The 13,633-nt window shown below is 43.7% G+C and overlaps 1 protein-coding gene across 1 annotated transcript in view; it reads right to left on the bottom strand.

Moving 5' to 3' along the window:
* The window catches only part of DHX9 (DExH-box helicase 9), a 1,660,482-nt gene that overhangs the window by 473,049 nt on the left and 1,173,800 nt on the right, over positions 1–13,633 (bottom strand). Inside the window, exon 18 of the mRNA XM_044086769.1 lies at positions 10,169–10,321. Within this exon, the coding sequence (XP_043942704.1) occupies positions 10,169–10,321 (153 nt within the window). The remainder of the gene's footprint in view (positions 1–10,168; positions 10,322–13,633) is intronic.

Consider the following 13,633-nt stretch of genomic DNA (forward strand, 5'->3'; position numbering starts at 1 on the left):
CAAAGTATGCTTTTCCAACCTGTTCTGCTGCATGCAACAATTCCTGTAATTCTTTATTTTCTGCACATTCGGAAATCAGCATCATTTTCTGTTTCAATAATCCCATAACATGCTGTTGATATTTAAGCATATGAAATTGGCAGTTTAAGGCCCTAATTGCCAAGGTTGCAGATGTATAAACTTTCTTTCCACATCTATCCAACACACTGGAATCTATAAGAGGGGATAGGATTCTTAGCTGTTGAGGCCTTTACACCTTTGGGACCCTATGAGATGGTTTAGGGGTCAGCAGCAGGGTTTTTGAATAAAAATTTGTGGGAGTCAGGAATCCTGTAATATGTCTGGCTTGCTAGGAGCCGGAAGTAGGGAATCGGGAGCGATGCTTGATTCTGAAAACACAATGTCTAATACAGGAGGTATGGCCAAAGGCCTATGCTGAGGAAGAAGGAAATCCTCAAGACTCTTTTTTGATTCTGAGAAATCTTGACTCACCCAATGACAATGTTCCATCAAAGCATGCAAGGTTTCCCCAAAAGAATAATCCTCTGGAGGAGATGCAGATGGAATGGATTTCTCTGCATCTGAATCCTCATAGGGTGGTATAGAAAATTCCTGATCAGAAGAGGAATCAGAAGAAATAGAAACCTGATCTGAAGATTCATAATCAGTGTCTTGCCTAGGCCCCTTTTAAGGGGGGGGGGGGGTTGGGAACCCCTGATCAAGGTAATTAAGTCTTCAGCCATTTTGATCATCTGATTTTTGGGCAAAGAGGCCTGAGCACGTGGCTCATGCGTCGTTTATTTTAGCCTTAGAAGATGCTTTTGTCTTTGTTTTTGAAGCTGGCGTCGGTTTTATGTAGAAACGATGAGGCCTGAAAACACCCTCAGAAGCTAGTGCCTGCTCAGCGGCTCCGGACCTATAGACATCCGCGGGTACAGTACTTTAAAAATCTCACGGCATGCCAGACTCCTCATGGGTCGCGGTAGAGGCCTGCGACTCGAAAGTAGTGGGTATCAAGGGCTGTGAAAGCACCTGAGTACCAGCAACCCGGCGACTGGCTTAGGAGAAGCTTCGTTGTCTGTTTTGGACCGACTGTCTCTCTCTCTCTGTCCTTTTCTTTGCATTTTTTGTGTACTGTTGTGTATTGCTATCTGACATTTCAGGGTAATTAAATCTGTTTCCAAAATATTTTGAAGCAAAGATATACAGACGCTTAATACTCCGTTGGTTAAATCTAGCACAAAACTGACAGCAAGGCACGTTATGATCTGGGCCTAGGCAAGGAATACAGTACAAATGGAAATCCTTATGAGGTATTTGCTTCCCACAAGTAATGCAATTATTAACTTTTACTGACATCGGTATGGAGCAAGAAAAAGTTTCCCCAACAGGGTACTTGGCTTTAATTGAAGACTTTGGTTCTGAAACTCGAATGCGAAAATTTCAGGAGTTGACCGACCGGCACTTGCGAACTGCTTCGGCTTTGGGCACCACGCAGCAAGAACGACTAAAGAAAATGGTGTCGGCTGCATGTTTTATACCCCTGACAGCATGGAAGAGGAGACTGCAACCGATGCAGGACCCAAGACTTTGATATTCAGGCCGACTGAGGGCAACCTGCCAGCAGATTACCCAAATGTAACGACTGCAGCAGTGAAACACGAACATCATCAGAAAAATAAATAACTTCTCCACAGAAAATATTTTATCAGTTAGTTAACACTACTTTTAAATTGACAAAAACAATTGCACAGTTTAAACATATGTTACAGTCTTGATACAATCAGTTAGAACACAACACTCCTAGCGTTAAAATATCATTCCTGAAAAGGAAAGTAATAAAACATCTATAAAAATAACATGAAAGCACCCCCAACCCCACAGGGAACTTATCTGCATAGATAAGGAATGCACAAGCCAACCAATCTTTGAAAGCCACAGAGAGGCATACTAGTAAGCGGCAGGGAAAGAGTGAAGGGCTTTACTCCCAAACCTGCCTTTTAGTCAGCTCAGCTCAAGCTGCTCGACAGTCTGGGCACATGGAAGGTGCCCTGAAGCTTTGGAAGTTGTCCATCTGTTACATTCTTGACAATATATAACCCATACAGTTAAGTCTACTGCAGCAGTGATCAATATGAAGAACATCATGACTGTACCTAAAAGGCTTCCTCCTTACTGGATGCACCAAATACTGTGTCATGCACTTTTATCCTTAAAATCGATGACGCCACTCATCTACAGTTGAACTCAACCTTTAGCTTTCTTTTCTCCCTGAAATATAGTAACAAATATGGTTTATAAAACATTCATTTGGAATCAAAGGAAGGGAAGAAGCCCACTCTTTTTTCCATTATAATCTTATCCTCTTTACATGCTTTGGCAGAGGAATTTGTCTCCGATTTCATGACATACTAGACAAGGCGTTTGCCTTCCACAATGGTTCAAAATAAGGAAGTGAAATTGTTTACCCATTTAGAGTGGTGTTTGGACTGGTCTTGGACTTCTGTATGGAAGTTAAGTCTAAGAGTAATTACTGCCAACAGTGAAATACGATGAACACTTATCTGGTTCTGTTGAATGGGAGGAATACCTACAAAGGGAAAGAGAGCTCTGATCTCGACTGTGGTTTGCACCCTTGTGTAATACGCATAACCCACCTGTTCAGTGTTACACTTGCATAACTGAAATGGCACAGTCTGTCACCTAAGCAAGTGTGAGACTGTGGGGAGCTCCACATGAAGAGGGAGATTTCTCTGAGTCAAGACTAGTTGGAAGGGTTACATCAAGCTGTTTTCCGGCAAAACTGCTCAATCTGCCATTTTTGTCTTTCAAATATTTTCTACTTCCTGGCCTGCTAGACTTTGGCTTCATACCAGCAAAATGATCAGAGCTTTTAAAGAAAGCTCCAGTTGTATGTTAGTAGTAGAGAGTTGAAAATGTTGCTTAACTTTTTTCCAGTGTCACATTCTCTCCCCAACCTTGAGAGAGATTTTTTAGCTTGGGGCCCAATCAAGAAATTTTCATCTAAAGGACAGTTTAGCATTTCCCTTTCAAGTCTCCTGGAAGTGACTCGATTCATGTGTACTGCCTTATGACTGACCCAGTTGCAACCGTCTTGGAGACTGCATCGACTACATCGTACCCACACTATCATATACTTCCCCCACTTGAGAAATCCTAGAAATATGTGATATTCGGGATTTGTCCTTAATTTCCTCAGCCAAGTACTCGGGGGGGGGGGGGTTGGGGGGGCTTCAGACACTGTCAAAAAATGTAGGGGGAAAAGGGCTTGGAAACAAGGGGTAGGTCATAACAGAACCTCCCTCAGCAGCAGAAGCCAGAACTGTCTGCCAGGATGCCTTTAAGAATCAATGTCGAAAATCTGGGGAAGGGAAGGAGGAACAGATATACCAGGCAATGGATGGGGCAGTTTAACAGACAGAAAATATGAAACACAAACGGGAGGTGGAAAGAGTCCTGCTCACCACACTCGAAAAAGTGATAGAGTGCTGGGAAAGGAAGCAAGGAAATGTGTTTTTTGACCAGAATGAAAAACACAGCAATCACAAAATTTCCTCATTTGAGCTAACTCACCTTTTCAAAGTACAAATATGTCTAAGTATGTAAGTACAACTATTTCTTTCCGAAAAAGCTACATCCTCTGGAGGAAACCCCATAATGTAGACCTTCTTTGTCACCCAAATCATACCTTAGTGCGGAAGAGAAGCGTAGTTATAGGCTATATACTTTTCTTGCTTTAGTTAGGAGTCTTGACAGTTTGTAAGGAGAGCTACCTCTCTTACATTTAGTGTGTTCCAAAATGGAAGGAAAGAATGGTCTCGCAAGCCTGAATGCCATTAAGTGAACACCATTTGCACTAGTTTATTAAAAGTCCAAAACAATTGGAATTGACTGGGCTGTTTGGTCTAGGGAATACACGGACATTGCAGGGGTATGGTGGCTTGATGTATGCAAGCTCTGGAGTCAGACAGTTCCACCCAGACAGCTTTATTAACTGATTTACCACATTCTGCATATTTACGTAACCTAAATTTTGGTGACTCTATAAATGAAGGCTTGAATCTTTTCTACCAGATTTTACTGCCAGACTGGAATGGAGATTCAATCTCTTTGTGAACATTCCCATCTTGTAGCCAGTGAAGATGCGCTTGGTAATTACCTGAATAACCACCTCCAAAGGGCGTTGGACAGAGACAGTCAGGAGTATTAGAGATCACTAACAGAGGGTGGGGATAACCTTCTGATTTGCTGTGGTACCCTTGGGCATGTGCGATACAACAGAAATCGTCGTCCTCTGACCAACATACATTTAGAAGATCCTTTCCTCCTTGGGATATTACTCTTCATGTGAATCTTCTTTGGGGGCAGGGATTCTCCAGAAACCGTGACCATTTCTAAGTCTGCATTATGGGTTCCATTTTTTTCTACATCAATCATTGTTGTACATGATCAATACCCCCTCCCCCTTTTCTGGTAAAGCATGTACAAATTCAGCTATCAAATGATAGATGAGACTGTCTCAAGCAAAACAAGCACTTACAATCTGAACTTCTACATGGAACCTCAGCACCTACAGTCAAAATTAAGGTCTGCATATTTCCCTGCAAATTACCATCTGCAATGCTAAAAACACTAGATTGAAAAGAAGTGTAACAGAGAAGAAATGTTATGGCACATTACTTGAAATTTAGAACTCTCCTGCCAGAGATCGTCCAAGTGACTACGGACTCTCAGAGAAAGGCATACAGTTGCTGCAAAGAGGAATGGACGACAGTGTGAATGGATCACCTCTTCACACAAGCACCTGTCCTCATACTGAGTAGCAACTGGTCAAACCAAATGACTGCAGAATTAAGTCATGCAAGCCAGGTCAATATACACCTGCAGTAAACTACGTGCTAAGATGTTTACTACAACAATGATCTATATGAAAAATAACTGAGAAATGGCATAACTTTGGACAAAAAACCTCTGCCACAATAATTAGCAGTACAGCAACCTAAAGGACACACGCACAGTTCTCAGACTGGCTACTTATCTTTAAATCACCTTGAAGGTACAGAAAAAGAGTTCTAACGAAGATCGATCACTTAAAGTAGGAAAACGCAGCACCTGTGGCATCGAGTGATGAATCCCCGATTATAGTTCAAGTGTCCAGAGTCTGAACAGCAGCTTAGAAATTGACAATGCAGGTAGGACATACTTAACTGAGTGCAAGGGAATAAAAGTGCAGAGTGGTTCTCGTAGACTTCAACTAAGGTTGGGTCTCTGAAGAGAATGCTGATGGGAGGGGTGGACATGACTGTTCTATGGACTCAATGCAGGGCATGTACTTGGGAACACCTCACTCAGCCACAAGATGCATCCGCATGCTGCAGGGAAGTAGTTAAGGCTAGAAAAAAAGTCTTGAGCTACACAGCACAAGTTGTATCTGGGGAAGGAAGTGAGAGAGCCCTGACGATTCTGCTATCAGGGACCAGTCTATGTAGCATTTACAGCCCCAGTTGAAGGGGGTTGATAAGCTTGATGAAGGGATGGTCAATGGCTCCACCCTTCTCACAGGATGCATGCAGACGAGGTGCTAAAAAATAATTTAAGATGGTGTGGGGGCTGTTTCCACATTTTATAAAGATGTCACACTGAAATGTTTATCAAGGAAAGAGTTTAGCTCTGCTCTTAGTACATCAGAAAGTGCTAGATGTCACAAAAGATGGTTAGCCATCTGTGGCTAATTCACAAGGATTATGGCTAACAATGAAAATGTGCTACTTAAAATGGGTATTTGAAGATGGTACAGGCTATACCTGCCTACACAAAGCAACTTCAGACTGGGAGGTACACTTTCAAGTTTATCAAAGGGATGACAGACAGCTATCTAGCCAGCCCTGTAGAGCAAAGTCCAGCTTTTGCTGGACCCATTTATTTTTGAATGCACCAGTACACCCATGCCTTACTGAATACCCCTGTGAATTCTCTACCGCTACACCTATTACTGGGCCCAAAAAACTCTCTAAGTGATAAACTACAGTTGTAGTGCCTAGAATGTTTGGTCTGAACTATCAGCTGTTTTCAGACAAGAAGAGCTTAATGTTCCTGTGGTCTCTGGTCATACTCATCCCATTTATTCCACAGATCCTTCTGATAGTCCAATGTCATTTTTTCCTGTATGACCTTTAGAAATGCACACACTATTCAAAATATGACCCAAACAAGGCCTGGTAGAGGGGAAACATTACCTCATTGCTTCTAGATTCTATCCTCTGTAGAGTGCAACTCTGTATTCTGTCTGCTGCTGCCACTGCCTTCTTACTCAACACCTGGTATTTCAAGCCAGGTGTGCACTGCAGTGATCTGTTCCACTTCTCTCAGCTGATATTTCACAGCAGGGATGTTATGGCCAAAGTGTAATATTCCCAATTTTGCTCACAAACTGACCTCTTGCTGCAGACTTGTTCAACCTTTCCAAATTCCTTAAACTACTTCCACTGTCCCCAAAATGCTGGGCCTATCTTTATCTCACAGGCAAGAGAAAATATGTCCTCTACTTGAGATACATACAGTGAAAAGTACAGGACCCAGATACGCCACAGTCGCATCTCTTCTGTGACACTATCCTCCCTCACCATAAAGGAGTCCTACCACTGCACCATGCAGCTATGGCCTTGGTCCTACCCCCCCCCCCACCAACCACTCCACTTTTTCTGTTCATCTCCTGTGTAGGACAAAGTCAAAGAACCTGTCAAGTTCTACCTCATTTCATCTACCAGCACTACCATGCCAAGATAAGGCAGATTTCATCTACAAGCCCTCCCCTGCCAAGTTCATTCACATAGATCAGGTTTGACTGACCTCTCTCTCTGGCCATGGACCTTATTTACTGGCATTTGTTTATCTGAAAAGTCTGACTGAGCAATGCCCTTATTCAGCAAAGCCCTGGGGAGAAAAGCTCCACTACTTTCGGCTTTTCCCAGTTAGGGGTCGCCACAGCGGATGACCTGTCCGCTCATGATTGGCAGTGGAGTTTCACAGTGCTGAGCTGCCAGCCCAACCTTCGACAGAAGGCGCACTCACGCCTAGGGTCAATTTAGAGTGTCCAATCCACCTATAGCATGTCTTTGGGATGTGGGAGGAAACCGGAGCACCTGGAGGAAACCCATGCGACCACAGGGAGGACATGCAGACTCTGCACAGAAGGCACCCCAGCCAAGGAGTGAACATGAGAACCTCTTGCTGTGAGGTGGCAACGCTAACCGCTGCACCACCATATACAGACTTTATGGACATCCTTTGAATTGTTTCATAAATTACAAAGTTTTACTCATGAGCAGCAGTTACATTATTCAGACAGATTACATGGTTTACAGTTTCAATTAAAAATAACAGTTACATGGGTTGTACATTAGTATGCAGAGATAAGGTTTTACATAAAAATATTTGTTACTATAAGACTTGTTCAACATCTACTCCACAGGAAGGTAAGAAAGTGTTAGAGCACCCCAAAGAAAGGAAGGAGGGGAGGAGGCAGAAGGAAGATAAAGAAGATAAGATGATGAGATGATACAGGAGGGTATATACTTGCCACAATACTATAAGTTTTGTGCAGTAGAGTTATGGCATGAACTCCTACAGTTAAGTTTAGCCAGGGATGGTGCAGGTACAAGTGCAGAGCCATTTATCAGGTGCTGCTTCAGTTAGCATTTGAAGTTTTTCAGGTTAAAGACTGTTCTTGAGTGGAATGGTATTCAGGCTATTAACAATGCAGAGTTAATACAGGGCATATCATGCATCGTTAGGTTTAGTTATGGACAGTAATGACTTGTTAATGGAGCATACAGGTCTCTCAGTAGTGTAATGTTGAATAATGGAGTGAAGAGATGGGGAATTTTTAGGGCTGTGCCGTAATTTGAAGGCTGTAATTAACTGAGACTACAATAAAGAATTTAGCTCAAACTAGTTTAGTCATTTTAGAGAGAGAGGCAATGATGTGATTCACATTGTTGGTTAGTTGCAAATCTGACTACTTTACTGTAGCATTCTTCTAGTCTGGCTGATTGAGAGGAGTTGAGTTAGGATAGGAGATGCATATAATAGGGTGGGGAGTAGAAAAGCGGCGGCTATCTTTTGTCTAACAGAATCAGTGAGGTACTGCTTTACTCTATAAAGGCAGCTTAGCTTTTAGTGCACATTCCTTATTCCTTGCTGTAGTCTTATAACCAGATCAAGTAGTTTGGTGTGGGATACCAGTTCTGCATTGGTCTTATTTTTTGGGAGGAGACAGAGTTGGGGTGAACAGTGGTTTAATTTTTCTTTTTTTATATTCAGGAGCAGTATATGAATTGTCATGCCAAGCTTCTATGGAGAAGTATTTCTGGGCGGGTGTTTGCAGCATGGGTAGTGTCTTGGCAGCACAGTGTGAAGTCACTGGTATATGTACTATGGTGGCCTCCTTCAGCTGCTGTTTTAAGTAAACAAGTTAAACAGTAGTGGTCCTACAAATGAAGCCTTGTGGCATTTTGATGGTTTCTGTCCCAGAGACTGCAGCCTTCAAGAAATGCTGGCTGACTCCCCCCCCTCAGTCTTCTCCTGTAGGTACTCTTAACAGCTGTTAAGCCAATATACCTGGAGTTCCCCGAATTTATTTTTTCCTCCTCCTTGTAAAACAAGACCACACTTGCTGTCCTCCATGTCCTCCAGACCTCAGGCACTAACCAGACATAAGCTGATATCTATCAAGGGGTATATCAAAAACACTGGTCAGATCTCTGAGAATTCTGGGAAACAGCATAGCTGAACTTCCTCCCTCTCTATTCTGGCACCTGTTAATGGTTCTCACCATTCTGCCCTGACTTCCTCCTCAACATGATACCCTCTCTTTACTTTTCTCTGCGAAGGCTGAAGCAAAGGTGTTAATTCAGTACCCCTGATTTTCTCTTGTAATCAGTGGTCCCCCCCCCAACTTTGCTCAGTGCCCTTCCACTCCTTTTTTTTTTGCTACACACCTATGATCGGCCCTGGCTTTCCTTCTTGATTCCTTTAGGCTAACTCCCTTTAACTGTCCATCTTTGCTGCCTTTTCATTAACTTTCTTGTACTATGGCTCCTCCTCCCCACACCCTTCTTTTCCACCTCTTGCAGAAGCATCTTTTGCCCCAACTGCTGTCCTTGTATCTTTACACAACTCCACCAGACTTTTTTTTGCCTCTTATTATACAGTCACTAAACATGGATACTACCAATCAGTACAACTAAAATGAGTCAGGCTGTCTGTAGCCTAGAGGTGAGGTTGCGATGTCCAGCATAAATGCACCTTATTTATGGCTTAAGGGTTTTGTTTTGTAGCCAACCAGCACACCAGATGGCTGGATATCCAAACACCACTGTGATGATAGAAACAATGAAATATTGAGCTTCTGCTTCCTGTTTTTGATGGGTACCATCAAGGGAACTTCTTAAGCTACTGAATCGACTGACTAGTCCTGGGCAGTGCACACATTGTCTGCCGGTCCTAGCCTGACAATTTTTTTTCTAACAAACACAAGTTGATGAAAAAGGAGAAAACTAAACATGCCAAGAGGGACAAGGTAACGGGTGATTACATCTTGCATTATTTTCCTTTACTTAACAGAGTACCTACTGACTGGGGGGGGGGGGGCAAGCTTTAACGCTGTGAGTGGTCTCTGCTTATCCAGATCAAGGCAAGAACTACAAGGATGACAAATACATGTAAAGAGTAAGTTAGCCCCCTTCCCTACTGGTGAATCACTAGACAAGCTGCAAACAACAATAAGGCTGTCCCCTTAATCACAGCCAGACCTATAACTTGGCTAAACAAGCCTGATGAAGTTATTTTGTGAGGAATACGAAAACTTAACAGTTTTCAAAACAGAACACTTTACTGGTAAAAAAAATTTCCATACTGCCATGTTTTTACTATTTTGCTACACTTTTGAGTTTGCCGGTAAACATGTGAGAAGCAGCAGTACATTTTAAAGATCAATATAATCTACCAGTGAAGCACACCCAGTGCAAAATGATGTACATGTACACATACATGTCAACATGTCCCCAAGACATGTGAACATGTCCCTAAGAGCAAATTCTTTATTCAGATTCTGCAAACAGCTAAGCTGTCATTCAAATTATCATACCTGTCAAAGCGAGCTTTGCTACAAAGATAAAAGCAGAACCCAGGGCGGACACGCCCAGCTCTTCCTTTCCGCTGCTCCAAGTTGGTTTTAGATGCCCATACTGTGGCATAGTTGGTCATGTTGTTGTGAGCAGTAAATAATTTGACTTTCTGCCTACAAGGAAAGGAAAGAAAAGACTTTGTAAACAGCACTTTATGTGCAAAGTAAACTCAGCATAGCAATACAAACTTTAAAAGTAAAAAATGGGACTTTGCACTGATGTAAGTTGCTTTTAAGGACTTCATAAGCACCAACACCAGAAAGTCTAAACAACTAAGGTTCAATTCAGCCTACTCATTTACTACTTTAAATGTCTGTTCTGCTTTCACAGTCATGCAGCCGCTGGTGAAAGCGAGCATAAACCAATGGCTGCATGACTGTGAAGCAGAAAGTACAGTTGTGTACGCTTACCATAAATGTAGACGTTCGAGTGTATTCACTGTTGCAGTCATCACACTTGGGTTATCTGCCTGCAGGTAGCCCTCAGTTGGCCCGAATACCAGAGTCTTAGTATTTCTTCGTCTGATGCTGTCGCTTCTTCCATGATGCCAAATCGTCAGGGGTATAAAATAAGCAGGCAACGCCATTACATCAGTTTTTCTTGCCCCAAATGTCAGGAGCCCCCAAATAGGGAGCTAGTATATGGTGGCAAACACCACCAGTAAAAATTAAATATCAGTGCCAATAGGAATAGCCATAGGGAGGAGAGGTAGTAAGAGAAAGCCAGGGAGCTGGAGGGGAAACCAGGACTGCAACAGTGAATACACTAACATCTACATTTATGGTAAGTGTACACAACTGTACTATGTTCATCGTGTTTCACTGTTGCAGTCATCACACACTTGGGTTGATTCCCAAAGGTGAGGAAGGGTGGATGGAGTCAAGAGGTGTTAGGGCTGGCTAGCAGGCCTTGCAAGACTGCTGTAGCAAATCCAGCCCTGGATTTAGAAAATAAAGTGGTAATGCTTGGTGAAGGTGTGCACAGAACTCCAGGTTGCAGCTTCCAGAATGTCCCTTTTAGGGACTCCACTGAGGAATGCTGTAGAAGTGGAAGTAGCCCTAATGGAATGTGGCCTGATCCCCTGTGGGGTAGGTTTTCCATGGTGCTTGTAGCAGAAATCGATGCAGTGTGCTATCCCCACTTGGAAATGGTTTGTTTTGAAACCGCCTTACCCTCTTGCCCCTGTAGCAAAGCTGACTAGCAACTGGTCAGAATTTCTGAAAGGATTAGTCCTGTCAAGGTAGAACCTGAGCTGTCTGGGCACATCAAAGGAGTGCAGGATCATTTCCCCTTTATTCTGAGGATTAGGGAAGAAGGTTGGCAAATGGATGGATTGGTTTACAGCCACACTGGACACCACCTTAGGCATAAAGGACAGGTTAGTCCTGAGGGAAACCCTGTCAGCGTGGAAAATAATGAAGGTTCCACAGCCATTAGTGCCTGTAATTCAGACACTCTTCTTGCCAAAGTTATGGCTAAAAGCAAGGGTGTTTTCCAAGAGAGGAATTTTAACTCTGCTGAGACAGCAGGTTCAAAAGGGGGCAGCGTGAGCTTTTCCAGTTCAAAGTTAAGGTCCCAAGCAGGGGTGGGTGCTCTCCTGGGGGGCCTTAAGTTGTTAGCCCCTCTCAGGAACTGTTTGATGAGGGGGTGAGAAAATAGGGGTGGCTCAGTATTATAATGAGCGGAGATGGCGGAGGCATTGATCTTAATGGAGAAGAAAGATAGGCCTCTGTGGAGTAGCTCTGCTAGGTAATCCAGGATTAGAGGTAAGAAGGCACTGTTGTGCCCTTCCCTTGAAACGGATTCCAAGAACAATATCTTTTCCACTTTTCAACATAGGATTTCCTAGTACTAGGCCTTCTGGCTTCAAGAATGACGTCTAGCACCTGTTTGCTGAGGGCTGCTGGTGGGGTATTCAAGGGATACACCAGGCTGCAAGGGTTAGGGTTTGCAATTGTGGATGCAAAATCTGTCCTTCCTGCTGGAACAGCAGGGAAGGAGTCTGGTGAACTTGCCAGGGTGGCACTGTTGTCAGGCTACGTAAGAGCGGATACCAGTGCTGGCGTGGCCAGTCTGGGGCAGTAAGAATTTCCATTGGCCTGTCCTGTTTTATCTGGATTAGTACTCTTGAGAGAAGGGGCAGAGGGGGAAGGCATAAATTGAGAGGTTTTCCCATGGAAAGGATAGGGCATCCACCTTCCAGGCCCTGCTGTGAGGGTTCCTGGTGCAGAATTTGTTCAACTGATGGTTCCCGGGGGAGGCAGAGAGGTCCACCTCCGGTGTCCCCCACCTCTGGATCAGAAGGTTGAAGGTGTTGGGGTCCAATTTTCACTCGTGTGGGTCTAGGAGACTTCTGCTTAAGTCATCTGCCAGTGAATTTTGCTTGCCTGGCAGGAATTGAGCTAGTAGATGCACTTGGTTGCTCAAGGCTGTGTTCCACAGGGCCATTGGTAACCTGCAGAGTGGGTAAGAATGGGTTGCCCCCCCCCTGCTTACGTACCACACATACCTGTGGTGTTGTCCGTTTTTATAAGCAGTTGTCCTGGAAGGATTAGGTATTTGAAGGCTGTCAGAGCATTTTGTACAGCTAGCATCTCTTTTTGATTGATGTGCAGGAGAAGTTGCCCTGGGCTCCAGTGGCCCTGAATGCATTGTCCTGCCATGTGAGCTCCCCATGCATAATCTGATGCATCTGTTAGGGTTTGGGCAGCAGGGGTTTGAGTGAAAGGGAGTCCCTTGTTGTGGTAGTAGGCCTCTGCCCACCAAAGGAACTCTGTCCTTAGGCAAGGAATGATAGGAATCATTGTTTCCAGGTCCTGAGAATGTTGACACCAGAGACTTTTTACGTACCATTGACGTTTCCCTCATATGCAGTCTTGCATATGGAATTAATAGAATGCAAGAGGCCATGAACCCTAGGGCTAGCAGTATTTTTCTTGCAGATAGCTGGGTTATGGTGGCCATTTGTTTGAAGTAGTTAGTCAGAAAGACCTGTTTTTCTGGAGTGAGGAATGCCATCTAGGAAGTTGTGTTCAAGCTTGCTCCCAGGAATACAATCTGTTGGCTGGGTACCAGATGTGATTTCTTTTTGTTGATGGTGTACCCCAGTGAAGTTAGAAGTCTCTTTACAAATGTCAGGTGCTGTAGTAGCAATTCCTGACTGTCCGCCTGAATCAGGCAATAGTCAAAGTATGGGTAAATTTGAATTTTTCTCTGCCTGCAATATGTAATGGCTGGAGCTAGGCATTTTGTGAATACCCTGGGCGCAGTAGATAAGCCAAAGGGAAGTGCAGAGAACTGAGCCTGCTCTGAAACATAGATTCCCTTATGGGGATGTGTAGATAAGCATCTTTTAAGTCTAGGGTGGCTAGCCAGGAGTCCTTGGCTAGCATAGGAAGCAGCTGTTAGAGAGTAAGCATTTTGAA

This window comes from Protopterus annectens, chromosome 10.part0 (genome assembly GCF_019279795.1).
Source record: "Protopterus annectens isolate FY-2018-M chromosome 10.part0, PAN1.0, whole genome shotgun sequence".
Classification (NCBI taxonomy): domain Eukaryota; kingdom Metazoa; phylum Chordata; order Ceratodontiformes; family Protopteridae; genus Protopterus; species Protopterus annectens.